Here is a 27,855-nt window from a genome sequence, read left to right as displayed (position 1 = left end):
AAGTGGAAGAACTAGGATTTATAGCCATTTTTTTAATCCTCAAGTTCAGAGTGACTTCCAATGCTTACTGAACTTCCTCAACTTTGATTATTTTTTATTGCTATTATTAGGAGAGACATTAGTGTAGCAGTAGAGTGCTGGGTACAATGCTGGTCTTTCTAGCTGTATCACCTTGGACAAGTCACTTAATTTTTTTTTTTTTTAATTTAGCCAACCCCGGGTCAGAGCCACACCCTACGACCCTTGAGCCACTATCAGACCTGAGTCATTCCTTACAGAGGGGCAGCTAAGGGCCAGCAAGGGACCTAGAGTTTGCTGGCTGGAAACCCCAGGGCCCTCCCCCCCACACAGCACTGCCCTTCTGACTTTTGGTCCAGAGCTCTTTATGTCACCGGGGTCTCTGGCCAGGCACTTTCCTCCTGGAATCACAGAAAGAGTGCCCTCCTGCCAACTTTTTATCAATGCTCAAGGCAGTATTTTAAATGATGACAATAATCTCTCAGGCAGCAGTCAGGACCTCAGGAATGGCAAAATCTTCCAAATTAGGCCACATTGTTGTAAGGGAGCTAGAAACAACATCTTTCCCATTCCATCAGGCCTAAATTAGAATGGCTTTAAAGAGGGTCCTGGGAGATCAAGCCTGCTCTCGGGCCTGTGGATCTGATTTCCTTTCTCAAAGGAAATCACTTTTCTTACAGTCGTTGGGTGTTTATCGGGTGTGTGCAATGCCTCCAGTGCAGCCCAGAATTTGGAATTGGATGTAATCTTTAGCCACAGATTGGCAGTGCTACTTTAGAAATAGGAATCTTGGAATCTCTGCCATCTGGTCCCATGTTAGAGCATTAGTCTATGAATCAGCCTAGCTGGGTTCCCAGGGCAGAGTCTATCTCCCTTCATGGTGGAATGGTCTAGTGAGAAAAGTCCATGACCTGGGGGGCTTGGCCGCACTACTCCCAGCCTATGTTACCTAGGGCAAGAATCAACCTCCCTATACTCTCATCATTGCAAAGTAAACGTATAATGCCTGGTCTACTCATCCTGTTGCCAGGAGGATTCCTTCATTCATTCAGCAGAAATGTATTAAACACTGATCTAGAGATACCCTAGTGAACAAGACACACACACAAACAGTATCCTGCACCTGTGATGCTTACAATATAGCGAGTAAGGGGCGTCTGGGTGGCTCAGTCAGTGAAGCGTCTGCCTTGGGCTCAGGTCATGATCTCAGGGTCCTGGGATGAAGCCCCAGGTTGGGCTCCCTCTCTGCTCAGCGGGGAGCCTGCTTCTCCTTCTCCCTCTCCCTCTGTGCTCTCTCTCTCTCTCTCTCAAATAAATAAATAAAATCTTTAAAAAATAATAAGATATAGGAAGTGAGATAGTCAGCTAACAAATAAATGGGTAAATAAGCAAGATATTCACTGATAACTAATAGGCACCACAAAGGAGATTTAAAGGGTGCTGGGACACAGCATAAGTGGGAGAGGTCCCCTCAGTTTGGTCAGGGAAAGCCTCTCGGAAGATGTGACCTTCAACCTCAAGCCAAAAGCGGCAGCTGGCTGTGCAGAAAGCAGGAGAAGCAAGTGCGGGACACGAGGTGGGGAAGGAGCTGGAAGGAGACCAGGGCAGCAAAGCCTACAGAGTGAAGAGGAAGTGGACAAGGTGGGAGCTAGCTAGGCAGAGCTCTGCAGCCATGCCAATTGGATTTTCCTTGCCAAGCAACAGCAAGTCAAGGGGGAGTGTTGAGGAGGGGGATGGAGGTGAATCTCAGGGCAGCAAGGGCAGCAGCAGGGAAGCAGTGAGAAGGCTGAGTTGCCCAGGGGTGAGAAGACAGACAGACTGGCCTGGGACTGGCCTGGAGGCACATTCAGGATCCAGTTTAGAGGCCGGCTTGTCAAGACTTGCTCTTGGATTGGGTGTGGGGTAAGGGGAAGAAAGCATCAAGATTGATGTCTAGGTTGGGGGGAGGGGGGGGTCAATGGGTGACTCATGCAGTCCCAGAACATCAAGGAAGCAGGGAGATTCGCCTGCCCCCTGGGCGTGCTGTTGCCCACGGAGATCTCCTAGCTCCGACGAGCCCGACCACAACATAGGAAGCAAGTGCAGCGCTGGTCAGACCCTGTGTAACCACGCTGGGGGAGGGCATCAAAGGAGTCTTCTGACGGGAGGGCCCTGTGAGCAGAGTCTCGAAGGAGCAACAGGAAAGAGGAGAAGGGCTTTGGCATCATAGATCACAGTTGTGAAATAACAAATGCCGACCCGGCTAATGGTAGTGGTGGAAGGGGCTAGTGTCTGCGAAGCCCTAACGATGTGCGGGGGGCTGTCCCGAGCACGAGTTAATGCACGGAGTCCTCACAGAGGAACTCGAGGACTGGAGACTCCGATGATCGTCTCTGCTTGGCAGTCGAGGAGATCAGGCGCGGCTAAGCCCTGCCTTGGAACTCACCAAAGGCCGTACCACCCCACACCAGGCTTTGGTCTTAGGCACTTGAGCTCTGGAGGCCTCGCCCTCATCGCCACACAAACCGCCCCCCTGGGAGGCAAGCGCAGAAAACAGAGGGTGGCGGAAGGCAGACGTCGAGAGAAGGTGACATAAATGACGTGGAAGTATTTTGCGAACAGGAAAGCACTGCCCCCACGCAGAGTACCATCACTGTTATTAAAGAACTGGCCTCCCCTCCATGCGAAGCCAAGGTTTCTGGAGTATTGGCCTCTGGAGTTTTGGAGGACCGTGGCTGCTCGGAGGTCCTGCCCAAACAGAAGGAATCTCCAGGGATGGGCTGCCGTGACTCTGACCACGAGCTGGGGAGTGGCAGGTGTGGGCTCCAGTCCTAGTCTTGCCCCTAACTTGCTACACAGCTTCGGATGAGTCATCTGTCCAGCCTGGTTCCCCCAACCGGAAGATGGAAGAAGGGAAGAGTGGGGATTCTAAGGGCTTTTCCAGACTTTGCATTTTGAACAATCGCTCCCGCTGTTGGTGCTCTGTGTCTCAGGCAGCTAACAAAAGGAACATCTGTGTGGGGCCCTTTACCAAAGCAGAATGCCACCTTGGATAGGAGGGGCACCTTGCAAAAAGCACCGGTCGCCTATGGCTTATGTCTCCCGAGTCCACAGATGTCCAAGTCAAACACGCCTCATTCCTCCCGCCCCTGCCAGGACACTGGTCTCCAGGGCCCTTAAGTCTGGCCCATTCCTGTCCCTTTGAATCCTTCGGGGAGCTGGGGGTGTGAGCAGCACAGACAGTATCTCAGACCCCACTTCTGAGGATACAGCCAGAAAATGCAGGTGCTGATTACATCCCGTGGGGTCCTGTTTTGAGTTTTCTGTGAAGCACAGCCCTCAGGCCTTCCTCACGTGTGCTCCATCCCGTGTCATCGGTTTGGGATCCCCTGCCCTGGAATAAAAAGCATTCATTTGGGAGACAGCACTGGATCTTTCTCCGTATGTTGGGATCTCCATAGTGAGAAAAGACTCCTAGGCCTGCAAGAGACCCTTTTCCATCCAAGCAATGCAATCCCAACCCTTCTCGCTGACGCAGAACTTTGTAAACTGTAAAGCACTTTCATACATTATTAATTCACATATTATTCCTTTTGTCCCTCAAACAATTCCTGGACTAGTGTGCGCAGGGTAGGGTTGCCAGATAAAATATGAGACACCAGTTACGTTTGAATTTCAGATAAACAATGAATAATATTGTAGGGTAAGTATGTCCCAGATATGGCACGGGACATACTTCTGCTAAAATAGTGTTCATTATCTGAAATTCAAATTTAACTAGGTATCCTTTCATTTACTCAATCTAGCAACCTTAGACAGGGATCATTAAACACCATTTTGCAGAAGTGGACTCAGAGGCCTGAAAGGGTTTATCGAAACTCCTTAGGAACAAGGACCGTGTGTGAGTCATTTTTTTAAATTTTAGTATTTATTTACTTATTAAGCATGAAAAGCATATTCCCCTAAGCCAGTGTATCAGTCCCTTTGATGGTGATCTGAGAGATTTATGCCTCCTGGAAATCTACTCCTCTGAGAAGCTATGTCCTATGTTTGCAAGATTAAGTACATGTATAGAGCGTTAAAAAGTTAATGATTCTTTTTTAATTCCCAGTTCCCACCCTGGAGAAGATTCTAGGGAAATGCTTACTCAGATACTGGACTTTCTGAGCCTCTCATTCCTACAGGAATCCCACAGGCTAAAAGAAAGAGCTGGCTCAAGACAGAGAAGGGTCTCAGGAGTACAGAGTTAGGCTTCCCTGTTATTTCTAGGTGGTTGTACTTAAGATTAATTCAGATGAGTTTCTGGAAAGCAGAGTGAAACTATAGAACATTGTGAAATTAGCAGGGGGCATCACGGCAATGCTCCTTTTCAGAACACGCCTTTCCTACTCCTGGTTTGGGACCATAGGGAGGTCTGCTCTGGGCTGCCACACCAGGGTGATCATGGCATAAAAGCCACCAAAGACACTGCTAAAGACAGAACACGAAGTCCCCGTCCTGCCCTCTGGAGGAGAAGACCCCTCAGTGGCACTGGTGGGCCGCCTCCAGGGTGACCCTGGACTAGCTTCAGCTCCTCTCTCTCCTGATGGACACCTTGGGCTCTGCCCACTGACAGATCATATACTGATGTCATCTGCCCAGCCAGAGCTGTGAATAAACACAGACACTCGGCAAAGGCTTGAGCAGCTGATGATGGAGGTCAGGGGTCTTGGCTCCTTGCCAGGCTGTCAACTAAAAATGGTGACTTGCTGAAGAGTTGTGAGCCTGGGTGAACCTCTGTTTCACATCTGAGGCTCAGTGGCAGAGTCTTCACATGTTAGGGTTAGGGGAGAGAGCCTTTAAAAGCATCTAGGTCAAATCCAAATGTTCTCATTTTTTCCAGAAAGAAACACCAATTTCAGAGAAGGAAAGGATGTAGTCGAGCTCACACCGTAACTTAGCAGCAGAACCAGGCCTGGAACTCATTTTTCTTCTAGATGCTGCATTCCTGATTCAGATAATCAACTTTGAGGGCAGAGTGAGCAGCAGGCGGGGCAGATGTGGTCACTGAGCGGTGTGCTGGCATGGGGGGTCACTGAGCTCTAACCTTGGTACACCATTAGCATCTTCACCCAGGCCGTCACCCTCTCCTGCCTGAAGGCCCTGCAGTCCCCAGGCCATGGCTGAAAGATAAACAGCTCTCCACAAGGCCCTGGAATTGGAGAGGAAATGGCCCATAGGGAGCAACTGGTCCAGTCTCCTTAGCAAGACAGGGTGCCCAGTGCCTGTGAGCTCCCCCAGGTTGCTGGTTGGTAGGCAGACCCCAGGAAGGCAGAGGGTGGTGAGCGGGCCAGGAAGGCATAGAGCTAGCCCAGATAAGTTGAGGAATGACCTTCTGTCTCCTGTCAGCTCTGTTCCAGAATCCTCTTCATATGGAACTGAAGTCTGCCTCTAGGAGCTTCTGTCCACTGGGTTCTGTCTGCTCCTCCAGCAGACCTGGGTAGGAGGCTGCCCAGATCACACCGTAAGTGAAACTGTTGAGTCAGGCAGGCACTCCGATCTGCACACAGGCCAGCCAAGCTCTCTCCCCTGCCAGGCCCATGCGCAGATCCCACCGAAGAGAAAAATGCTGAAACCCAATGAAGGAAGAGCAAGGGCAGCTCTGCTGGGCATTCTTGGATGGATTCCCTCACAAGTGCCCACATGTTTCTCTGCCCTGAGCAGAGAGCGCAAGGGCCTTTGAGGTCACCCTCTTGGAGCTTCCTTTCTGGTTAGGGAGTCAATTAGAGGAAATCGGATGATTTCAGAAAATAGCATTGCTAAGAAGAAAACATGCCTGGGACGGAATAGACAGTGACTCGGGGGCAGCATGACCTCTTGGAAAAGAGGTGAGGTCCGAAGGCGGGCAAGGAGGCAAGCATGGCAAGATCCAAATCTGTCTCTGGGAAGGAACAAGCTGACTGTAGGAGAAAGAGAAGAGCCAGCGTGGAGAAGTTGTAGTGAATGAGGGGAAGAGGGAAGGAGATAAAAATCTGAGAAGAGCCTGTGGTTTGCACCATGACCTACAGCGCCGTGCTTGGCCAAAGAATAAATCATGGCGTGATTCTACTCCCCAGGGAGCAGAGCCACAACAAAGCAGAAATCACAGCAGCACCATGATGGTATCTGTGAAGACCAGGTGCTCACACGCGCGTGGCTAGTCTGGTGTCACTGGAGCAGCTCCCCGGCCCCTGCTCCTACTCAGCTCTCCAGTTCAACAGCAGACATCTAGGCTCATCTGCTGCTTCCCCAGGGAGCTCTGTGCTCCTGGGGCAGCCACACAGGTCAGAGGCAACCAGAGAACCCTGTTTTAAAAGTTTCTGTGAAAGGCTAGAGTCTGAGCTTCACCTCCTTCACGCTGCTCCTTCCCTGGCTTTCAGAGTCTTGTTGGGGACCCTGCACTTACTTCTCCAGTCCGACCTGTTCTCAGGGTCAGGGATGACAGAATAGTTCACCCTGGGGTATAAATGGCACTACGCCCTCTCCCAGGGAGTCCTGTATTTTATCAAAAGTCAACGCCCTGAGTTAAAGGAATACATCAAGACTTGTGTAATTTCGGTAATCTGCCCTCCAGGTGGGCACGGGAGGGAGTGCCTGTGGAGTCGCCAGGTGGATGGCAGGGCCCTGCATGTAGCCGGGTCTTCTGGCTCGGGCCAGTGCTCAGTCCACCAGGCTGCATTGCCTAGTTCAGGTAAAGCATTCATTCCACAACCACAAGCATCTGACTCTCGGGAATTCGTGGGAGATTTGCAGAGCACCCAGCTCTGCGCTAACGGCTGGTGTACTATTCCTGTGGAGGCAGTTGGGGAAGGGTGGGGTGGCCCCAAATAAGTGGACAGTCAGAGGACTGGATATCAGTTGAGGATGTTCTCATGGAAAAGTCTAGCCCCTTCCAGAAAGTTCTGTCTGGCTCAGCAAATTGTCTTGTCATCTCATTGGCACTGTGTCTGTATTTCTTTCCCATTTCAGACCAGGAGAGAACACATGGGCAATCTCTGCAATTTGGTTTTATCTTTCCTCAGGAATGATCTAACCTTAAGCAACAAGGCCAAGAAAACCTATTCCCACCCTTTGGCCCCTCAGTCTGCTTCTAGGAATGTGTCGTAAAGAAATACTTTCAAAGATTGTTTTAAAAGCTTGTTTTCATGAAGGTTGATAGTATCATATATAACAGCAGAAAGCTGGAAATACCCCAGTGCCAAATGACAGGTGGAAGGACAAACTGGCCCATCCCCTTGAAGGAATATTATGACAAGCCTACAAATGATAAATACAAACCTTGTCAAGACGTGGGAAACACGTACAAAAGAATGTCCAGTGAAAATATGAGAAATCCAAACTGCACAGGTCTATCCATTTCTTTCCTAGAGGCCTATACCTGAAAACTGGAAGAGCTCAGGGAAAGTTTAAATACAATTTAAATAAAGCACATTTCTTTTTTGTGGGTATTTGTGTGCTTAGATAGGTAAATAAAACAATCCTTGGGAAAGTGCTGTTTAACTTTTCAATATGGTTCAATATAAAATTATTACTCATTTTCTCCAGAATATAGTTCATGATTTTTATAACTGCTAATTGTTCAATGCCCCATTAGGTGGTCAGGACAGAAGAATGATTGTTTGCTGCCTGGGGGTCGGGAGAATGGGGATCTGAGTCTTGACCAGGCCACTCCCTTCTCAGGTTACTCCAGGAGCTGGGATCCAGGCAGAACGGCACACGCTCACCCTCAAGGATGGGTCAGTTCTTGTCCTGCACCAGGGGAAATCCCCCACCCGGCCCCACTGGCCCGTCCTTCTAGAGAACTCCTCTGCTCCCCAACTAATAACATTAACTATATCAGACTGGATTCTTGGCTGCAAACCACAAACATCTCTTATGGCTTTTTCAACGATAACAGTTCTTGTTGCTGGTATCACCGTCATGAGCATCCCCGTCATTGGGTGCTGGCACTGCACTGGGCTTGGTGGTAAGGGTTTGATGTGCATTACCTCTTTTTATCCATAACTTTAAAAAGGGGCAATTACTCCGAGGTAAAAATGAAGTAATTGAGGTTTAGGAAGGTTGAGAAACTTGCTCCAAGGCCACAGATTTAGTAAGTGGTGGAGATGGTGTTCAAAGTCAGAGCTAACGACAAAGCTGTAGGTCCCACCCACAGGTCCTGCTGTCCCTACAATGAAGCCTCTTTTGGGCTGTCACAAAAATCCAGCCAGCCGGTGATGGTGCCTCTATCCTCCATGGGCCCCTACTGGCCCTAATATTTCAGTGCAATTTCCAGATGCTGGCCAGAGTTGGTTGTTGACATTCACACTCCAGAGCCATGAAGCTGGCTTTCCTAGCAGCTCACACGAACTGGCAAGAAGCAGAAAGTGCTCTCATGGCCACAGGAAACATCTGCAAGTCCTCAAGGAGGCAAGACCTGCCCCTTTATCGTTTTTCCAGGAGAGATAGCAAGAGTGTCCCATCTGCAGGGATAGGACAAACATGCTGCGTTTACTTTCCAGGCTGGGTCCCAGCAAATGGAAAAACTCACTCCTATTTAACTTTTAGGATCAGCCACTTGGGAGCAGACCCCACACTGGGCAATAGGCTCACAGTCTTGAAATCAGAGTGACTGACTACCTGCCTTCTAGGGCTCACGGGGCAATGGTGAAAACAGTAATAAACCGCATTTGCAATTCAAGGTGACTGGTATGGGAGAGAGGATGTGGGGTAAGGGGAAAGCATGAACTCTGGAGTCAGAAAGACCTGTTTCTTCACATCCTGGTTGTGTGATTCTGGGCAAATTTCCTAACCTCGCCAGGTTATTTCTTCATCTGAAAGAGATGTAAATAATTATACTTTTATTGCATAATTCCCATGAGAATTGAAAGGAACAAACATGTGAATAGTTAAAATTGTCTAGCACATAGTAGGGCTCTCCAAATGATAGCTATTATTAATATTAGCAGTATTATTATCCAGATGCCAGTAAGGGTATCTATAAATGTTGTTGATAAGACGAAAACAACAGAAGGGACCTATGAGCTGGGTTTTGACAGGTAAGTAGGAGTTTGCTGAGTGGCCTGTGGGCAGGACGAGTTTTCTAGTTAGAAACAACAGCAAGGGCAGCTTTGTGAAGAAGCATGAGTGGGCCAGTTAGGAACTACTGAAATGTTCCCATCAAGCAATAAGGAACTAGGCTGGTTCAAGATAAGTCTCTGAGATCCCCTTCCTGCAGTCTTCAAATAAAGGAAAATAAAGGACCTCTCTGGGTAAATACGTAAACCAGCATTCTTGTAAGCTATGTTCTCTGTAGGGAAGCAGCCACCACACCCCTGGCCGGTCAGTCCACAGGGAACACATAAACTAGCTTCCAGGCACCCAAGCCTCTGATTCGCCTCCTCTGGAGTCATACAGGCTCGGGTTTGATTCCTGGTGGAGCCACATTCCCTGCTATATCACCTTGGCAAGCCACTTGTCTCTCTCACCTCAGTTCTGTTATCTGAAACAACGGGAGTAATTAAATATTACATAGAAGTTATGATACACTATCTCAGCCCCCAGTGCATGACGGATGAGGGGTGAGGAGGGAAAGAGGGTGCTCTCATGCCTGAGCTTACAAGAGAGTGAGGGCGGGACTCACACTTTCTGGGGAAGCCTCGCAGTCTCAAACACCGAAGATAGAAAACTAGACTTCCACCAAAATGCTATGTTTTAGATACTGCTCTGCACTTGGCTTTTTTCAATGAATAATACATCACGCCAATATAGATCTTCCTCGTTCTTTTTTCTATTGAGATATAACTCCCATGCCATAAAGTTCGCTCTTTTAAAGTGTACAATTCAGGGATGCCTGGGTGGCTCAGTCAGGTGGGCATCTGACTTCAGCTCAGGTCATGACCCCAGGGCCCTGGGATCGAGCCCCAGGTCAGGCTCTGCGCTCAGTGGGGAGCCTGCTTCTCCCTCTGCCTTTGCTCCTCCCCCTGCTCATGCTCTCTCTCTCAAATAAATAAATAAAATCTTTTAAAAAATCAAATAAAGTGTATAATTCAGTGGATTTTGTATGTTCACAAGGTCGTGCACCCATCACCACTAATTCCAGAATAATTTCATCATCACCCAAAAAAACATAGTACCCATTAGCAATCCTGTCACACCAATAGTACAGATCAATGGTTAGAATCAGAATACAGATCTGCTAGCAAACCCCTTATACCAATAGTTAGAATTTCCCATTCCCTTCCCAACCCCTGATAACTACTTATTTTCTGTCTCCATGGAGTTGCCTATTCTAGACATTTCATATAGGTGGAATCTATTTATAGTGAGGCCTCCTGTGTCTGACTTCTTTCGCTCAGCATGTTTTCAAGGTTCATCCATGTTGTAGCATGTCTCAAAACTTCACTGCTTTTTACAGTTGAATGATATTCCATTGTATGAATACATTTTGCTTACTCACGAGGACATTTGGCTTGTTTCTACTTTTTGGCTATAATGAATAATCCTTGTTCTTTTCTTTGTTTTGTTTTTAAAGTAGTCTCCATGTCCAGCATGGGGCCCAACACAGGGCTTGAACACTCGACCCTGAGATCAAGACTGAGCTGAGACCATGAGCTGGACGCTCAACCGACTGAACCACCTACGTGCTCCATAATCCTTGTTCTTTTTAATAGTTGCATCGTATTTTATTGATTGGTTGGCACCTAGTTTATTTAAGCGCTTCCTACTGAAGGATAGCTCTGATCGTTCCCATTTGGGGCTCACACAAAATGCTAACGCAGAAAATGTTGCCACAACATCCTTCTAGTCTTCCATAAGAGGCAGTCAAAATTACCCCGTTTCCTGAGGAAATTATCCAACCAAAGCAAAAAGTTATGTTGACAAAGATGTTAATTGCAGCAATTTTCACAGTAACATAAAATTGGAACTACTTAGAGTCCACGATAAAGGAGACATTTAGATAAATTCTGTTATTCGACAGAATAATGTACAGTCGGTAAAAGTGATGATTATGAAGGCGCTGTAGCAACAAGTGGCTTGCTAATGACGATCTTCAATGAGAAAACCACCACCAACAAAATACAAAATGGCACCACTTGCAGACGTGGGTTCTCACAATTCGATGTACAGAATCCTAACACATTAGAGCAGATCTGCCCTTGGCACCAACTTCCTCATGTCCTCAGTGGGGAGAGTGAGGCTCAGAGAGGATGAATGACTAAAGTAGGACTGTTCAGATCTGGGATTTGAACCAAGGTCTTCTTTAAGGCTTGTATTCTTTTCACTGTGCCACCATCCAAAAAATGCTTCTGGAAACAACTTGTCCCCTGGCAGCTTAGTCAGTGTCGATGTGTACACAAAGCAAAATGTGTCTGGAAGTCCTTAGAGGACATAAAATAACTACACACACACACACACACACACGCACACGCACACATGCACACGTACACATGTGTGCGCTCACACACACCTGGTACAACCAGTGAACACATTCACATTGATAGAGAGAGGATAGGAGGACTTCATTCATTAATTGAGAAACTTTGTTAAGCACCTGCTATAAGACATGTTTGAGGCCCTAGATCCTGGTAATGAATGGTGCTCTTCTGATCTTACAGCATTTACGTTTGGCTAATGGTTGCTGGACATCTAGTATATGCTTCACATCTGTGCTATTACACCAAGAGCATTAATCCTGCTTATTGAGGTAGGGTGTCTTACGTGCCATAACCAGGCACTATTTCTAATCTCATAACAACTGTATGAGACAGCTGGCATTAACCCCATTTTACAGATGAGAGAACTGAATATCTGAGAGTCAGGGGATCTCCGAGGGTGACACAGACCGTCAGGGGCAGAGCTGTTTTTCCAATGCACATCTCTCTGCTCTTAGAACTAGGGCTCTGTTTCCTACCAGGCAGCTTGACCTTCTAACACCCACTCATCACGAAGCCCAAATAAAAGCCTAGGACTCAGTGTATTTGTACCTATCCAGACTCACTGAACTTACGGGGATGGGACCCAGGAATCTTCTGTTCTTTTTTTAAAAAATCAGTTGTCAGGTTTATTTTGAAATTGGCTGTCAGAATCTTCTGTTCTTAGTAAGATCTCTATAGACTCCGTACCGATGCTAAAGTTTAGGAACCACTGACCTAAGCTGTATCCTGGAATCCCATAGTTCAATCTTCCAAGAAAGGAATTAACCCCCGCCTCAATCCTCAAATTCCACTAGGGGGCAGTATAGGCCAATGTGTCCAGAGAAGCAGCCCATCCTTGAAGGGAGTGGAATCAGCCATGACATTCACTCATTCATTCACTGGACCAGCAGTGAGAGCCTGCCAGGTGCCAGGCACCAAGCCAGCCACTGGTGGATGATTCCTGTAACTCTTCCACTGTTTACAAACTAGGAAAGTTGCTTTGGAGCAATGTGGTAGAAGGAAAAACAAGATCATAATATTTTGCAGGCTCTCCCATCAAGGGGTGGTGACTATTTCCTCACCCCTTGATTTGGGGCTGACCCCATGACTCGTTTTGACCACAACAACATGGTGGAAATGACTTGTGGTGTCCCTTCTACCTTTACCCCTTGGAAGACTTCTGCCGTGGAGACCAGAAGCCGTGGGTGAAAGACCATGGAGAGAGGAGGCCCAGACATGTAGGGGAGGCAAATGCAGACTGGGCACCAGGGGAGCCCAGCAGGCCCAGTCCACCTGCTGGATTGTGAGAAATCATAAATCACTGTTGTTTTAAGCCACTAAATTTCAGAGTAGAATATTACCTAGCAATAGATAGAAACAGCAACGCACAGGGGTTACTCATTTCCTTAACAATTATTTATTAAGGGCCTACTGTGCACCGGGTTTTATATTATCCTAGATGTTGGGATCTGCACCTTGTGGAACAAGATAGGAGAAGCCCCCAGCCTCATATGGGAGAAGACAGATGATAAGTAAGCCGATAGACATAAAATTTCACTGGAGATTAGGGCTGTGAAGAAAATCAAAGTAAGAAGTTCAAAAGTGATTGGTGTTGGACATGGGGATTTTGAAGGTTGAGTGGTCATGGAAACGTCTAGAAAGGGGAAATCTGAATAGTCCTAAGTACTGAGAAAGAGGACTACCAGTGGAGATCTGAGAGAAGTGGGTTCTAGGCAAATGGAAAATTCAGTACATACACCCAAAGCAGGAAAATCTTCATATATTCACACAGCCTGGAGGCCACTGGGGTCTGTTAAGTACATTTCTAGCTTAGGGTAACTTTGTAACATATTTAGAATTCTTTAGATTTCAGTTTGCACTTCACTCAGAACACAGTAATATCAGTCCCTCACATTCAGAAGTGCTAACTCAAATGGATACAGTTCGAAAGTATTTGACAAAAGATATCTGAAAGTTCTTTATTTTTCTGGCTTTGGAATCAGCGAACTACTTTCCACTTTTCTGTCCTTCTTTAGTGTTTTTTGTCTTTAGTGTTCTCTTATAGTGTTTCAGACCAGATTTTCAACCTAGACTACCTCTTCAAAGAATATTAACAGTTTTAAAGCAGATAAATTAAGTTATGGGTCCATATTAAGATGGTAAACTAACGCTGGGTTCTCTCTCTTTACCAAAATGGAAAGACAGAGTTGAGGAGCTGGCAAAACAACACATAAGAAGAGGCCCCCGGGGAGTCAGATGTCTGTCTGGAACTGGTGTGTGCACCTGGGAGCAGGGAGGGGGTACCTGCAGTGGGGGTGGGGGGTGGGGGGGAAGCTGATGGAGCAGGAAGAGGACAGGCTGAAAGAAGGGCCTTTAAGGCTGGCTACTGCCTCATCAGGTGTTGTCCTGGGATAACCGCTGCCTGCCTTTCCCTGTGAGAAGCCAGCAGACCAGGCAGGCTACATGGGTCAGCCTGTCAGGAAAGCAAAAAGCCTCAACAAGAAGAAAAAGAAAATGGAGCCAGAGATTACACCCCAGAGAGACTGCCTCCTCCCAAAGCTGCTGCTTACTGTGAATTTAAAGACAAATCCCTGACCAGGGCATTATGTCCACCTAGAAAGGTGGGATTAAACCAGAGAGATCGAGAGTCATTGTGGAGGGACCTGAGGTTCTGTGACCTGGGTTACCCCCTCCTCATACCTTAAACCAGGTGGGAGGGACAGAGACTAGAGCCTGGTCTTCAGCCCTTCCCCCAAAACATTACAGAGCAGTGATATCTCAAGGGAACTTGCACTCGCAGACCAAACTAATTAGCCACTTGAGAAGCACAACCACAGCGAAAGGACAAACATCTACCAGGACAAACATCCACCATCTGAAGCAAAATGACTGGAACAGACTGGCTGAGAATATGCATGGAAAATACACTTAGGAAAGTAAGGCATTTTAAGTAAGTATATAAATAAAGCAAGGCACGTAAAAATATAAAGCAAGAACGGGAAATCATGTTTTACAACTTTTGTGATGTGTAATTAACAGACAATTTGCTGCACACATTTGACGTATTCGATTTGAGGAGTCTTGACATAAGTATCCATCTGTGAAACGACCGCTATAATCAAGATAATGAAGATCTCCCCCCCCCCCCACCCCGCGAAAAGTTTCCTCCTGCCCCTGGTAACTCACCCATAACTCCATCTCCAGACCGCCACTGATCTGCTTTCTGTCACTCAAGGTCAGTTTTCCATAGAGAATTTTGTGTCGTTAGAATCTGAGCGTCTGCATTCTCTCGTGTACGGCTGATTTCACCCAGCGTGATAATTTTGAAGTGCATGCGTGTTATCGTATTTGCTGATAGTTCTTCCTTTTTATTGCTCAGTAGCATTCCATTGTGTGGATATACCTCCCTTTGTTTATCCATTTACGGAGAGTAAAATACTCCTAAAACTTTTGCTCGTTCAGAGCCTTGCCTTTTTTTTAAAGTCCTGCCTTTGGTCTCTTTTCATCTATAGATTCCTCTTCTGTCCTTTTTCATTTTCTTACAAAGTCTGTGTTGCAGAATCGTTGAGCCTGCAGCTTCCCGCAGACCTCATACCCCCGGGGGCCGCTCCGCGCGCTGTCCTCAGTCCTCAGTATTCCTGCCCGGTGGCAGCTGCATTCAGAGAATGGTTCAGATTCAGGTTTGGTCCCTTTGGCAAGACTGTAAAAGACCCGTGTCTGGTTGTTCCTCTCACTGGGATCCTAGCAGCTGTTGACGCTTTATGCTTAGGTATTCGGTGGGGCTGCCAACTGGTGCTTTTCTATCGTTCTTTTCCGGCTTGGAGTTGGAATACTTTTATTAAGATGCACTTCCCCTCACCTGTTATTTGTTGGTCCTCCAGGTCTGTAGTCTCAGGTACATGGCATACATTCAATATGCAGTTTTGACCTTTTGGTTTAAATTGAATGTTTTCTTGATTTACAGTTTTTAGTGTTTGTTCTGTACCCTTGCTTCGGTGTTCTTCTTCGGGACCCCTGCTACCTGTGTGTTTGATCTCCTTTGCATGCCTCAAAGATGTATCACTTTCTCTCAAATCTTGTGTCTCCGATTCTTCGTTTTCTCTTGACTTACACATCTTTTTCTTTATCCTCTATTTCTCTTAAGGTGTTTGTTATCTGTTATGTTTAGTCCTTAGGCTGCTTGTGGTCCAGACTTCATTTCTTTTTTTTTTTTTTTAAGATATTTCATTTATTCATTTGAGAGAGAGCGAGCATGAGCGGGGGGGAGAGTCAGAGGCAGAGGGAGAAGCAAACTCCTCACTGAGCAGGGAGCCTGACTCGGGGCTCCATCCCAGGACCCTGGGATCACGACCTGAGCCGAAGGCAGACACTTAACCAACTGAGTCACCCAGGTGCCCCCAGTCTTCATTTCTTAAATAATTTCTCATTCTTTTCATTCCATTTTTGATTTATGCAATTCTCTCACGTCTTATTCCATGTGCTTAGTATTTTCATTTGTAAAAATATTATGGTTTTGGTCTCTTTCTAGCCACGTCTCCGTGGTGTGCTTCCATGGTCTATAGGGATGTTATTCTGCTTCCTCTTGGTCCCTTTTCTGTTCATAACTTTGGATGGAATTTGGCCTTAATACTTTTCTATTGTTTATTTGATTGTGAAATGATCTTTCCTGGCTTTTTGGATTAAGACTATGTACAGGAAAGATTTTCAACCTTTACAGAATCCTTTCTTCTGTTGCTTTTGTGTGGAGTTTAAAAATAAAGCAGCTTGCTTTCCGGGACTTCCTGCCCCTGTCCTTATCCTTTCTTGGGTCTGGGCCATCTCTTTCTTTCCTTGTCTTCAAATTCTGATAGTGTCTTACATGTTCCTACATTGCCTACAAAGACTCTCAAGAGGAATACAGTCTCTCTCTCTCTTTTGTCTCTGTCCTGCTCAATTCTGCTTTTAATCCCAGGTGTTTTTCCCAGTGTGGGGTCCTGTTCTGGAAGAAAGCAGGCAGTCTCATGAGCTTATAAGGGCTGCACTGCTCCAGCCCTTTCAGGTGTTCTTCCAGCAGGCCCTTGCCTGACTCACTGTTGGGAGAAGACAAGACTTCTCCCAGCTTCAGATGACATTTTTAGATCGGCTGTCCCTCTTCAGTGATCACCTGTTGCCTATCTTGGGTTCTCCTGTTCTCACATCCATCATACACTACCCCGTTCCTTCTTTTTCCTCCTGCGCAAAATGCTATTCTCATGGCAGTTTTTGGTTTGCCCCATCTGTTTATATTCTGGGGCTCATGGGGTTACCTTGTAACCTACTTTTAAGTATCGTCTGGGTTTTTGGTTTTGCCACTGAGGGTTGTTTTTATGTGCAGATTTGGAGAGATTGAAAAACTAGGCCTCCACCAACAACAACCTGCTCGTTTTGTGTTGAATTTCATTTGTTCAATGATTTTGTCTTCAAATTCTAGCACTGTCTTATGTGTTCCTGTATTGACTACAGAGACCACCAGGAGTAATACAATCCAGCCAACCACACATATCCTAGAGCCAGCTTACAAAGGCTGGTAACTTACAGGGTATCTGGGATCGAGAATCCTCTTAGCTTGGGAACTCTACGGAGAGTTACTTCCTCCGGGAATCCGTGGTTATCACCCCTAAGTAGAGCTTCTCCCTTATTTGTTCTTCATTATACCTCTTGGGTTTTGTGTGTATGCCCCTCCCGGGAACAGTGATCTCCAAGAAGCAGGGACCATACACATTTCATCTCTGTATCCCCAGGCCCTAGCACAATGCCTGGTATGGGGACTTCATAAATATTTCCCGAGAGAAGGAATTTGAGCTAAACTTAGATGGCTGCAACTGTATTACATAACTTAAAACATTTTTTAAATTATGCTTAAAATAATTCATACTCATGGCAGAAAATGTAGAAAATACAAAAAAAAGAAGCATATAAAAATATTTACCTCTAATCTCATCCTCCAGAGAGAACCATTATTACCCTCCTGGCGTATTTCATTTTGTTCTTCGGCATATTTAAGCCATTTAGTTTGAATAACGTTGCAGGCCATTTTAACCCTGTTTTTCATGTGTATTTTTGCATTTCCCCATGTTATTAGTCTTCCTAGCACTATGTAATAGCTGTGTATTATTCCGGTGTATGATAAAAGCAATGTAGTACAAAATTAAAGGCATTTCTAAGACAATAAAGACAAGTTTTCACAGAATGCCTGCTGACATCCTGACATAACATGCCCTATGGTAACTGGAAACGAGTAGAAGGCAACTCCAGTTTTAGAACACATTCACAAAAAAGTTCTTAATAGAATTAATGTACTCGAGTCATCGCCAGATGCTATTCCCATAAATTCCAGTAGGTGGCAGAACAGGTTAGCTAATGGTGGTTCTCAGCCTTCACGGGCATCGTCATCACCTGCCAGGCTCCAGCTTGAGTTTCGGAGTCATTAGCCTTGGGGTGGGGCCCAATCATTTGCATTTCTAACGAGTCCCAGGTAATTCTGATATGCTGGAAGGCCACACACTTTTATAACTTTGAATTACAGAAAGTCGACGTAGATCAACCCAAAGCACATTCACCCCCACATCCATGCATCCCCGCGATCAGCTTACTTTGTACCAGTTTCACGAGCACAAAGGATAACAGATTTCCTGTTTTCCAGACATAGTCTGGGGGGGTGGGTGCGGGGTGCGGGAAGAGAAATGAAGAAAATAATGCTCTGTTTATTACTTCTACCTCTCTACGTTTTCTTCCTGACATGCAGCCTTCGTGAGTGTTTGTTTTTCTGATCCCGTCTCAAATAGAGTTCAAGCTTTGTGACCTTAAAGTTTGAATGATCAACTAGTTCAAGAGTCTCTACTTACATGGCTAAATCTGCTAAACTACCAAACTCAGGAATGTCTGCTCTCCTAAAACTCTCAGAGAAGAAAAATCTCCTCTCTCAACCCACCAAGGCTTGAGATATAAAAGCACACCGGACAACCTCCTCCCTGATTCTGCATGAATAAAAATAAAACACCAGTATGACTATGTTCTTGGTATCTGCCTTTGGTTGCCTCCTGGATAAATTCCCCGTTTTAAATTTCATACATATTATGGTTAATTTTGGGAGAAAAACTTGGTTCATGATTGTCCACATATTCCTTTAAATACCACTGATTACTGTGATACACCTGCATTAGGAAAATATTAAAAATACAGTTCTACTATATATCCAGTACTGCTGATTAGCTCTCCTCTGCAGTTCTGGGCCTTACTAGACCTACTTTAAGAGATGATGCAGGGGCGCCTGGGTGGCTCAGTCCATTAAACGTCTGCTTTCCTCTCAGGTCATGATCTCAGGGTCCTGGGATAGAGCCCCACGTCGTCATCGTCTCGCTCCCTGCTCAGTGGGGAGCCTGCTTCTCCCTTTGCCTGCAGCTTCCCCTGCTTGTACTCTCTTCTCTCTCTGCCAAATAAATAAATAAAATCTTAAAAAAAGAGAGAAAATGCATATTTGTGACCTATCACATTGATTACTGGGATGTTAATAGTGATTGCTGATAGGTTTGCTTTCAACACATGCCTTGGGTTTAATTATTATTTCTAAATTAGTGATGCCCAAATTAGTGAAATTTTATTTGTGACCTTAATTCATCTCGATGTTTCCCAAGTACTTGAAAACGTAATAAAGGTAAACGGGTGAAAGATGCAGACAGAATTCAAAAGAAATACAAATAAACAGTTTAAAAAAATCTGGTTTCTGTCTTCACATAAAGACAAGAAATGCCAATTAAAGCAACCTTGAGATGCCCTCTATATACCTACTAAATTGGCAAACATTCAAAATAACCAATCTTCCCATTAAACTAATTGCTACAATAATGAATGACTTCATAAAATTCTGCAAACTTGTAGGTTACATCAATATAAAAGAAAATAATGGCAAAACATCTGTGATGTTTTCCAGTTAACATAGGAATCACCAGGTAAATATTGTTAAATTCTTTGTCCCACAACAAGAGTTGATTCATATGGACAGTATGATTTATGGTTTTTTTAACCACATACCTCCTCGGTAATTTATAATGGCTTTGTAGTAATGTGTATCAAATAAACAGTACTGGAAAATGGATATGCATGGTTCAAGTATTGAAAGATATGTAAATACATCTCTTACAGTTAATTAAAAAAAAACACGCAAAACTGATAATGTTGTGGTAAAACACTGTATTTAATCTAGCAAGGTGACAACATAAATCCCTTTGACCCCCCTGGAAAGCCATATGATAAATATGATCAAAAGCCATGAAATGCTCCTTCCTAGACACAGAGGAGTTTCTGGAGAGCCCGAAATGATCCTTCTTGACTTTGACAGTCCTTAGACAGGTGTTCACTTTGTAACTTCAATAAACTGTGTGTTTTACGCACTCTTCCCTGTCTGTGAAAAAAATGTTGAGAGAATTCTTCGCTTTTACCGATGAGTCTTCTACTGGGAACTTGTTCTAAGAAAATATGCACAAAGAAGTCCTCTCTGTAGCATTGTCTAAAAGCAAAACTGGAAGCTACCTAATTATCCACCAAAAAAGGAACGGGTTAGCAAATTATAATAATAAAAGAATATTGCAAAGTATTACGGTAACCGGAAAGACTTAAAGCACATTTTTGACAACGCGAAACACAATGATTTGTCAATGACTTGTAATCATATAAATCTATACTTAAGTGCATAAGGATTAGAAGAGAATATTAAAAATTGTTGTGATACAGGAGCTCTGGGGAATTTTCTCCATAAATTTGTCTTGTTAGATGATCTTTACCACAATGAGAGCAGAACGTGTGGTTCAAATGCAAAGGACAGGAACATCCCACTGGCAAAGACTACCCATTTCTAATCACGGAATGATCATCAAACATTGTGCCCACATGTTCTCAGAACAATTTAGATGTTTATGGGATATGGCAGAAGAGGGGAGTCTAAGAGGAAGAGCTGTGTGTTTTGCTTCAATGCTCTGATACTCTCAAAAGTTATTTTTTTTCTAGCTAATGTAGCCCCTAAGATGATCTGCAGAACTTATTAAAATACCTTCCCAAGAACTTACTGAGCAACATGTAATAATTCAACCTTAAACGGTGTTGCTGGGGAGAGAAGGTATTCACCTGAATTTTGAAAAGATTATGGATCAAGCGTGAAAGTTAATGGTTTGCCAACTGCAAAAGGTACAATGTGATGAACTGCCAACAGACTGCATATCTAACTACCCCAGGCAAAAATGTTGAGTCAAGCTGAGTGGGGGATGTTGGTCATTTGAGGCTCTAAAGATGGTGGGAAGTCAATGGGATCCTAAAGGCTGGCCCTAGGAGTGAGAGAGAGTAACTTGGAGGGCTTTTCAATGAGAATGGGAGAAGACCCAAACTCCAGAGTCAGGAAAAGAAAGAGCAAGAACTGTTTGAAGAGATGAGTTGGAACTCAATTATGGATAGGTTAATAAATCCAGACACCTCTTGTTGGTAATAGGGAGTCACTGAGGTTGTTTGAACAGAGGAACCACGTGCTCAAAGGAGTGGTTGGCGAGATGCCCTGGAGGCAGGTTCCACGGGTTTGAAAGGTACACACAAGTGGCGGAAGGGGGAAGGAGCCGTCCAGGTTTGGATGAAAGAGACTTGAAGTAGGCAGAGAATGGGAAGGGAAACAAGGAAAGGGGGGGAAATCTAGGACCTGGGTCTGTGGAGGCTAAAACTCTGGGCCCCAACCTCCTCACCACTCACTATTCCTCCAAGCAATTAGCCATTTTCCAAGCCTCAATTTCCTCTGTATAACTGAAGTGACAATCTGCCTGTAGTGGTACTGTTGGGGATCAAAGGTACAGGGCCATGTTTGGTGAATGACAAGGAGTCCTACAAATTTAATTTTGAAGAAGAATGAACCAACTAGAGGATTGGCTGAGTAGTGGAGGCAGGAAGATAATCCCAAAATCTGGAACCTGCATTAATGGCACTCTCCCCCAACCCCCACCCAATTTGCATCTACTCATAGAGCCCACCGAAATCCTTTCCTTGCATTTGACTTTTCAGTGTATTGTTTTCCTCTTGGATCTCATTCAGAAATTGCTATAATGTTGGGCTTAGATTCTAGAACATGCAGAAATATTAAAGGCACAGAGCTGCTTTAGCTCACACCAGAGGCAGTTCCATTTCTAAAAACACATTCTAAAATGCAATTGCTCTCGCAAAATCCCATCTGAATTCGTTGGGGAAAGAAGGTGAGAAAATAGTCTTCACTACAGAATGTGTATTTTTAAGGACACGCAGCTTTACTACTTTCAAGTACAAACAATAACTTGGACTTGACTAACCGAGTGTTGCCTAATTGACAGAACCTGCCTTAATGTATAGATATTGATGATTTATAGTTAGCACAATCACCCATGGTACAAGAATGCTTCGTGATGCATGAAAATAACTTCTCATTTTATAGAGACATCTTGTTCCACATTCGTTCCACTATCTGCTTAGGCAATCCTTTCTCCCAGCACCCCAGACACTTCAGATAGAAATGTCACCTCTTCTCCCTAGATCACAACATACATCAAATTAGTGAAACATGAATTGATACATTTTTACCACATTGCCATAGATGTTGGATTGGTGAGACCAGCCTTTTTCAACCTGAGCGTTCTCATCAAGAGCACTAAATCTACATTAGTGAAATACGTCTGTTCGCAACGTGAACAGAGGGACACAGAATAATTGTGAGCTTCGTCATCTGAATTAATGATTTTCCAGGTTTAAATATGCAAAAACATTTTAATTTGAGCACATTCACAAAGAGCAGAAGTAGCTGGGTTCTTCAAACTGCAATAATCCAGTGGGGTTACACCCCTCAGTACTGTGATGCTGACTTTAAGCAACTAAAGTTCCCTGTTCTAGGGAAGCTTGGAAACACATTGAAACAACTTGACAGCAAACATCCATCTGCACTGAGCATGATCATTCGGCATGACTAGGGAGTGGTGCAAAGACTACCCAAGACTCCACTGGAGGACTTATTCTGGGAAAAAACCTCACTTTCCTAGAGTAGTCACAAGGGACGCTCTGATCAGACACTGCCAAAGACAGCCAGTGGGCATTTCTATCAAAAATGCTAACCCCTGCTCTTTCCATCACTCTAGCTGGGGACTGCATAATTCTCAAGAGGGTCTTGGTGGTCTTAAAAATATCTTAGCAAGCACCAGCATAACCAGGTAGGAAGGCTGTGTCAAGGGGACAGACCTAAAGAGCTACTCCCCTACCCTGACAAAATCTGTGTCCCTAAAGGCAAAGGTGACCGTGTGCCCTGCCCCAGACTGTATCCTAGAGCAGTGATCTGATTCTGCACACTTCCCTACTGAGAAAGGCACTTGCAGGCTACCTTGGCCCGCAAGAGGCCCAGAGGAGGAGGCCCAGAGACTGGTAGAGTGATAGTGGAAGATTCACCTCTAGGTTCCGAAGAAGCCAGGGCACACAGCCACAGCTTCAAGAAGCCGGCTGGGTTTGGCCAAAGCAATGTTGTAAAGCCTGCCTCCACCATCCTTACCTACTTCTGTCGGGTCAAAATGCCTAACCTAACAAACAACTTCTTCATGTCTAAAATAATACTGTTTCCAAAAATATTTCTTTTCTCCCTAAGATGTTTTCTAAATGCAGAGCAGTAATCACTCTCCTGAGAACAAACACTAGAATGATAACATAATCCTCACTTATATTTTACTAAGTGTCTGCAGTGACCAGAACAATCTTCCTTAAGAAAAAACTATGAAAAATTAAGAGCAATCCTTAAAATTTAATAGCAATATTTCCCTACCTTCCACTGATGAAAAGCTATCTAAAACTGTGTACCTTCCTGTGCAACTTTTCAAGATCTAGCCTCCCCCCCCTCCCCCCGAAAAGAAGTCTTTCTTCCTATTTCTCCAATAGGTCTAAAGGTCAGCTTAAGGGCCAGTTTTGACAAATTTGACTTACTACTTCGAATAATGGGGCTGGAGGAAATTACCTCCCTTTGGAAGGTGAAAATGTCGCACTCTCAACTCTCCTGGACCCCCACCTCCCCCCAGAGCCTGAAGTTGTTTCCCTGCCCCTTATGAACCTGAGAGGAGAGGAACCCTTCGCTTCCACGACACTTCACTCAAGAAATCCAATCCTCATAAAAAAAGAATGGGGTCCCTCTGCTCATGACTTACGAATTTTTCAGAAATGAGAATGTTCACAAAAAAAGAGGAAAAGGCAATTTTCTTCCACTCTGAGCTAAGGAAGCAGAAGTCAGCACGCATGTAAAATAGTCCCCTAACTCAATGCAAGGGGACTACGCCACTCCAACTTTGGCGATCCCCTACCCACTTCCCTCACTGACCCCCCACTTCACTTTCTTTCTTAAAGGACGCGTTAGCTTTTCATTTTTATAAAAGCTGGAGTTTGTATGAATAAACCCAGCATCTATACAGCTATCAAATAAAATGCTCAGGTGAAACGAAGGCCTCCGTGAGGAGGAATAAAAGTTAGGACTCCAGCCACTGCCTCAAGCACTGCTGTCAACATCAGCAGCGTCAAGCCACCACCCGCAGGGAAACTTCAGTATCCACTGAAAATTGAAATGGGACGTTGCCACAAAAGTTCCAGGTTTGTCATTTTCAAAAAAAAAAAAAAAAACATTTCCCACAAATACCTATAATGACTTGCCCTGTGAAACTGCTGGATGTATCTGGAAGTAAGGTGGGAATGGGGATGGTCATCAGATCAAGGATCTCAGAGATCTGTTCAGGCTGGAGAAAGGAAAAAGGCATTTGCCCTCATCATTGCCCCACGTCTCCTGAGGCGCCTGCAAAATGGACTCCAGCTGCAGTTCCGAGTCCATTTCTTGGAAGACCGAGCGGAGCTCATGCACATAACTCAGTGTGAGATGGACTTCGGGGATGGAGAAGATACTACTTTTTTGCCTAATCGCCTTAGAGTCTCACCAGGAATACGAACTACACCTGTCCTTGACATCTAGAGTATTAACTCCACGGCATTCAGAGGTCCCCTGTCAGGCTCCGTGCCACTGCGGATTCTGGGAGAGCTGGGTCCCCACCAGGGTTGGCTTCCTTCTCAGCTCTGCCAGAAAGCCCTTTGCCCACGTGTGAAATGGATATGCTTTATATCTGCACCAGCGAGGATGAGGCACTCATGCTCCCAGGCAGAGGCTACCACCGAGGTTCCAGTTTGTGTGTTCATCTTCAAACTACTTCCCGTTGGTATGCGGATGAAATATGCCCCCCTCATTTTCCTGTAACACCATGGGAAACAGTTGAATTGTCCTGGGTCTGGCTCCCTCTACTCTCTCCCTAATGTCTGTGACAGTTACGTTAAAACATTCCCACTGATGATCTCAGAGTTACCTAACTTTACAAGAATGAGAGGGTGGAGGATACAAACTGGCAGCTCGTAAACACACTTTATTTAGCTCACTGTATTTTAAACTATCCTCAATTAGCTGTCATCATTTTAAAAATCAGAAGATTTCAAATAAAAATCTGGATTTCCACTCCCTCCTGAAAAAATTATACGAGCTGCCGCCACAGGGCTCACTTCTACCTAATACTTGGAGCTGAGTAACTGCCCCATTAGATAAGCTTTCCATGATTCAGCACAACCCTGCCCAGCACGCTCCAATCATTTACATCATGCATGGCTGCCCCGGGCATTTGAGTTTGTGAACCCCAATCTAGGGCAATTCCTTCATTTTAAAGATGAAGAAAATGAGGGCCCAGGGATAGAGAGTTAATCTGCCTGAAGCCACACATCAGATTAGAGGCAAAGGAGCAAGAAAAGTCAGGTTCAGGTGTCTTTCTAAGACCACCCATTCTAAAGAACCACGATTCCCCTTAGCATTTCATCTAGTTGCTAACATTTTCTAGGTGGAATCTGTTATATTTTCTACATTCCTTCTTTATCCATCCTTTTCATATAGCTGGTTTCCTTACAGAAAATAACTTTGTACCAATGATTTCATTTAAATATCTTCAACCTAAAAGAAATAATGAATTGGAAAAAACTGAAATGCCAACTTTTGCCCACACCTCAGCAGACACAGGACCAAAACCTTAGAAATCACTTAGCTTAACACCTGGCAACACAGGGAAAAATGGAGCCCAGGGAAGTGATATACTGCGGCTGCAGGGATGCTGGGTAACAGAGCTGGTCTTCAACCTTCTGGCTCAGTGCTCTTTCTACTGCATCCCATCACCTCTGTGCACTCACCCAGGCGGTGGGGAACCAAGGACCAGCTTGCTCCACATGGAAACAAAAACTCCAGAACTCCCTTATACCTTGGACATGGCCAACCTTGACTCTGCCAAGTGCTAGAGTTTAGAATGTGTTGTGAACAATTTATAGAACTTGATTTGCCCTGGAAGACAGACTTTCTTTAGAACTGGCATTTGGTGGAGAGTTTATGAATGTCACAGGACTCAGTGGTCTTTATAACACTGGCGGTTATAAAAGCTAAGCCCCACGTGAGAGAAGTTGCTGGAACAACATCATAGCACCTTTGCTTCAACTTCAAAAGAAAAAAAGGCGATGGTAAGAAGCTTTAATAGACTGAATGTGTTTTTATAGGCAACCAATTAGCAGATTAATGAACCATTTAACCTTCTTTACTGAAAACCAATATTCAAGGACGATGAACCCCAAATGCATCCTCTTATACTGACCAACGTAACTAAGTACAAGTGAAGTCAATGGTGTACCCCATTAGCATGCTGTGCTGTGTGTCGAGAAAACAAGCCCGCCCCCGCCCCGAGCCCTGGCCCCCTGGCAAACACAGATAAATGATTGTGCACTGCGCGATGATACCGTTAGGTGAGAACTTTGGTTCATGCAGTCGGCTGCCAGAGAGGTTGCATTGAAAACCCGCAGCCCCGGCACCCAAAGTCAGTCAGCGGTGGTCAGCTCGTGGCGTCAGCCGTGCTCCTTCCACAACACCAAGTGAATACTGTGGTCAGGCATGCTGGTGGCAAAGACCAAGCCCGTGTCATTGTGCCCATCCAGTCCATTGAGCCAGGATGCTTCGCCTGCCAGAAAGCTTGAGCCTCTCTTTGATTTCCGGTACTCTGGCAGAGGCCAGCGGCTAATCAGGCTCTCTGTCCGCAAGTCCATGATGTACAGGTAGCGGTTGTCAAACAGCAGGGCAAAGATGTCTCCAAAGCCAAGCAAGGCCAAGTTTGCTATCTCAGGAGTCTTGATGACCCTACAAAGACGAGAGTTAGGAAACATTAACCAGAAAGCAACTTTACTTCTGTTTCTGCCACTGTAATCTTTCCTGGAAACATAGAAAAACAATGGAAAATTCAAGAAAATTTGAGAGTTAAATGAAAGTTTTCGATAAAGTGGAAGAGACAGAAAGCTGAGCTTCCTTAAGAAAGGGGAGGGGGAGAACCCTTCACAATGACATGATAACACAGGCATGGAAGGAGAAAGGCATGGTACCTGATGAACATTTATGAAAGCACACAATGCCTACCCAGGCTGAAAAGGATCTTACAGATTATCTCGCTTAACATCTCATTTCCAAAATGTGAAAACTGAAGTCCAGCTAGGGTACATACTTTGCCTAAGGCTTCACGACTGGTCAGTTACCAGTAAGCAAGGGACTCACGTGCTACTCTATTCAGCAGGTAGCAAACTTTAAAAACAGTAGAGGCTGAAAGATTCAAGTTTTCCTAAATAACCAAAAACATTAATAATAAATGCGTGAGAAGTTGTTAGGGAAAACACGGGAGTGGTAGGACAGACAGACAGCCTTCACCTTCTCCAAATGCTGATGACAAAGGCACAGAATGGGAGAGATCCAGCCAAAGGGCAGCATAAATGAAAAACAAAAAACCATAGTCTATTATCTGCACACTTAGGCAAAAGGCTGACAAGAAAAGGTGATGTTCTCTTTGGAGGCACTAGGAAAAAAGCTACGAGAGAAGGATACACAAATTCTGCTCTGGGACGATAGGTTTGGGCCCTGTGAAAGGTTGATTAACCTGAGTTTCAACAAGGACACTACTTTCCAAGAGGTCAAGCGGAACGGCAGGGCCTGGTAACCAGGACAAATAAGGAACAGGTGAAGGAGATCAGCTGCGAGGGGGAGGAAAAGACATCGCAGGGACAGGGAAACTATAGCTGATCGTCACCTGTAAATACAAAGTGAAGAATGTGTGAGGCCAGACATGATGAGCTCTGGAAGAGAGAACTAGATCCAAGGCAAAGAGTCACAGCAAAGCAGATTTCACCTGACATTAGGAGGAGAGGGGATTTAGTCATGAAGGCCTGTTCCTCACACTCAAGCCATCCCACACCAAACTTGCTGGGCAAACCTGTTTCTCCTCCTCACTTCCTGGCCTGCTCTTTCACCCAGCTTCTCAAGCTAGGAAACATGGCAACCATCCAACTCTCCTCCTTA

At 45.1% G+C, this 27,855-nt stretch overlaps 1 protein-coding gene across 4 annotated transcripts in view; it reads right to left on the bottom strand.

Moving 5' to 3' along the window:
* Positions 1 to 19,602: 19,602 nt before the first annotated feature.
* FBXW2 (F-box and WD repeat domain containing 2) overlaps positions 19,603 to 27,855 on the bottom strand; it is a 31,862-nt gene continuing 23,609 nt past the window's right edge. For all 4 annotated transcript variants that reach the window (XM_045791072.2, XM_087869413.1, XM_087869412.1 and 1 more), the window contains one exon: positions 19,603 to 26,652. In XM_045791072.2, coding sequence (XP_045647028.1) covers positions 26,364 to 26,652 — 289 coding nt within the window. In that variant the 3' untranslated portion in view covers positions 19,603 to 26,363. The remainder of the gene's footprint in view (positions 26,653 to 27,855) is intronic.

The sequence above is a fragment of the Ursus americanus genome, chromosome 18, assembly GCF_024610735.1.
Source record: "Ursus americanus isolate L20-20 chromosome 18, mUrsAme1.1.p, whole genome shotgun sequence".
Taxonomy (NCBI): Eukaryota; Metazoa; Chordata; class Mammalia; order Carnivora; family Ursidae; genus Ursus; species Ursus americanus.
The sequence above is the reverse complement of the archived record's forward strand: the minus strand, read 5'-3'. Positions and strand labels throughout refer to the sequence as shown.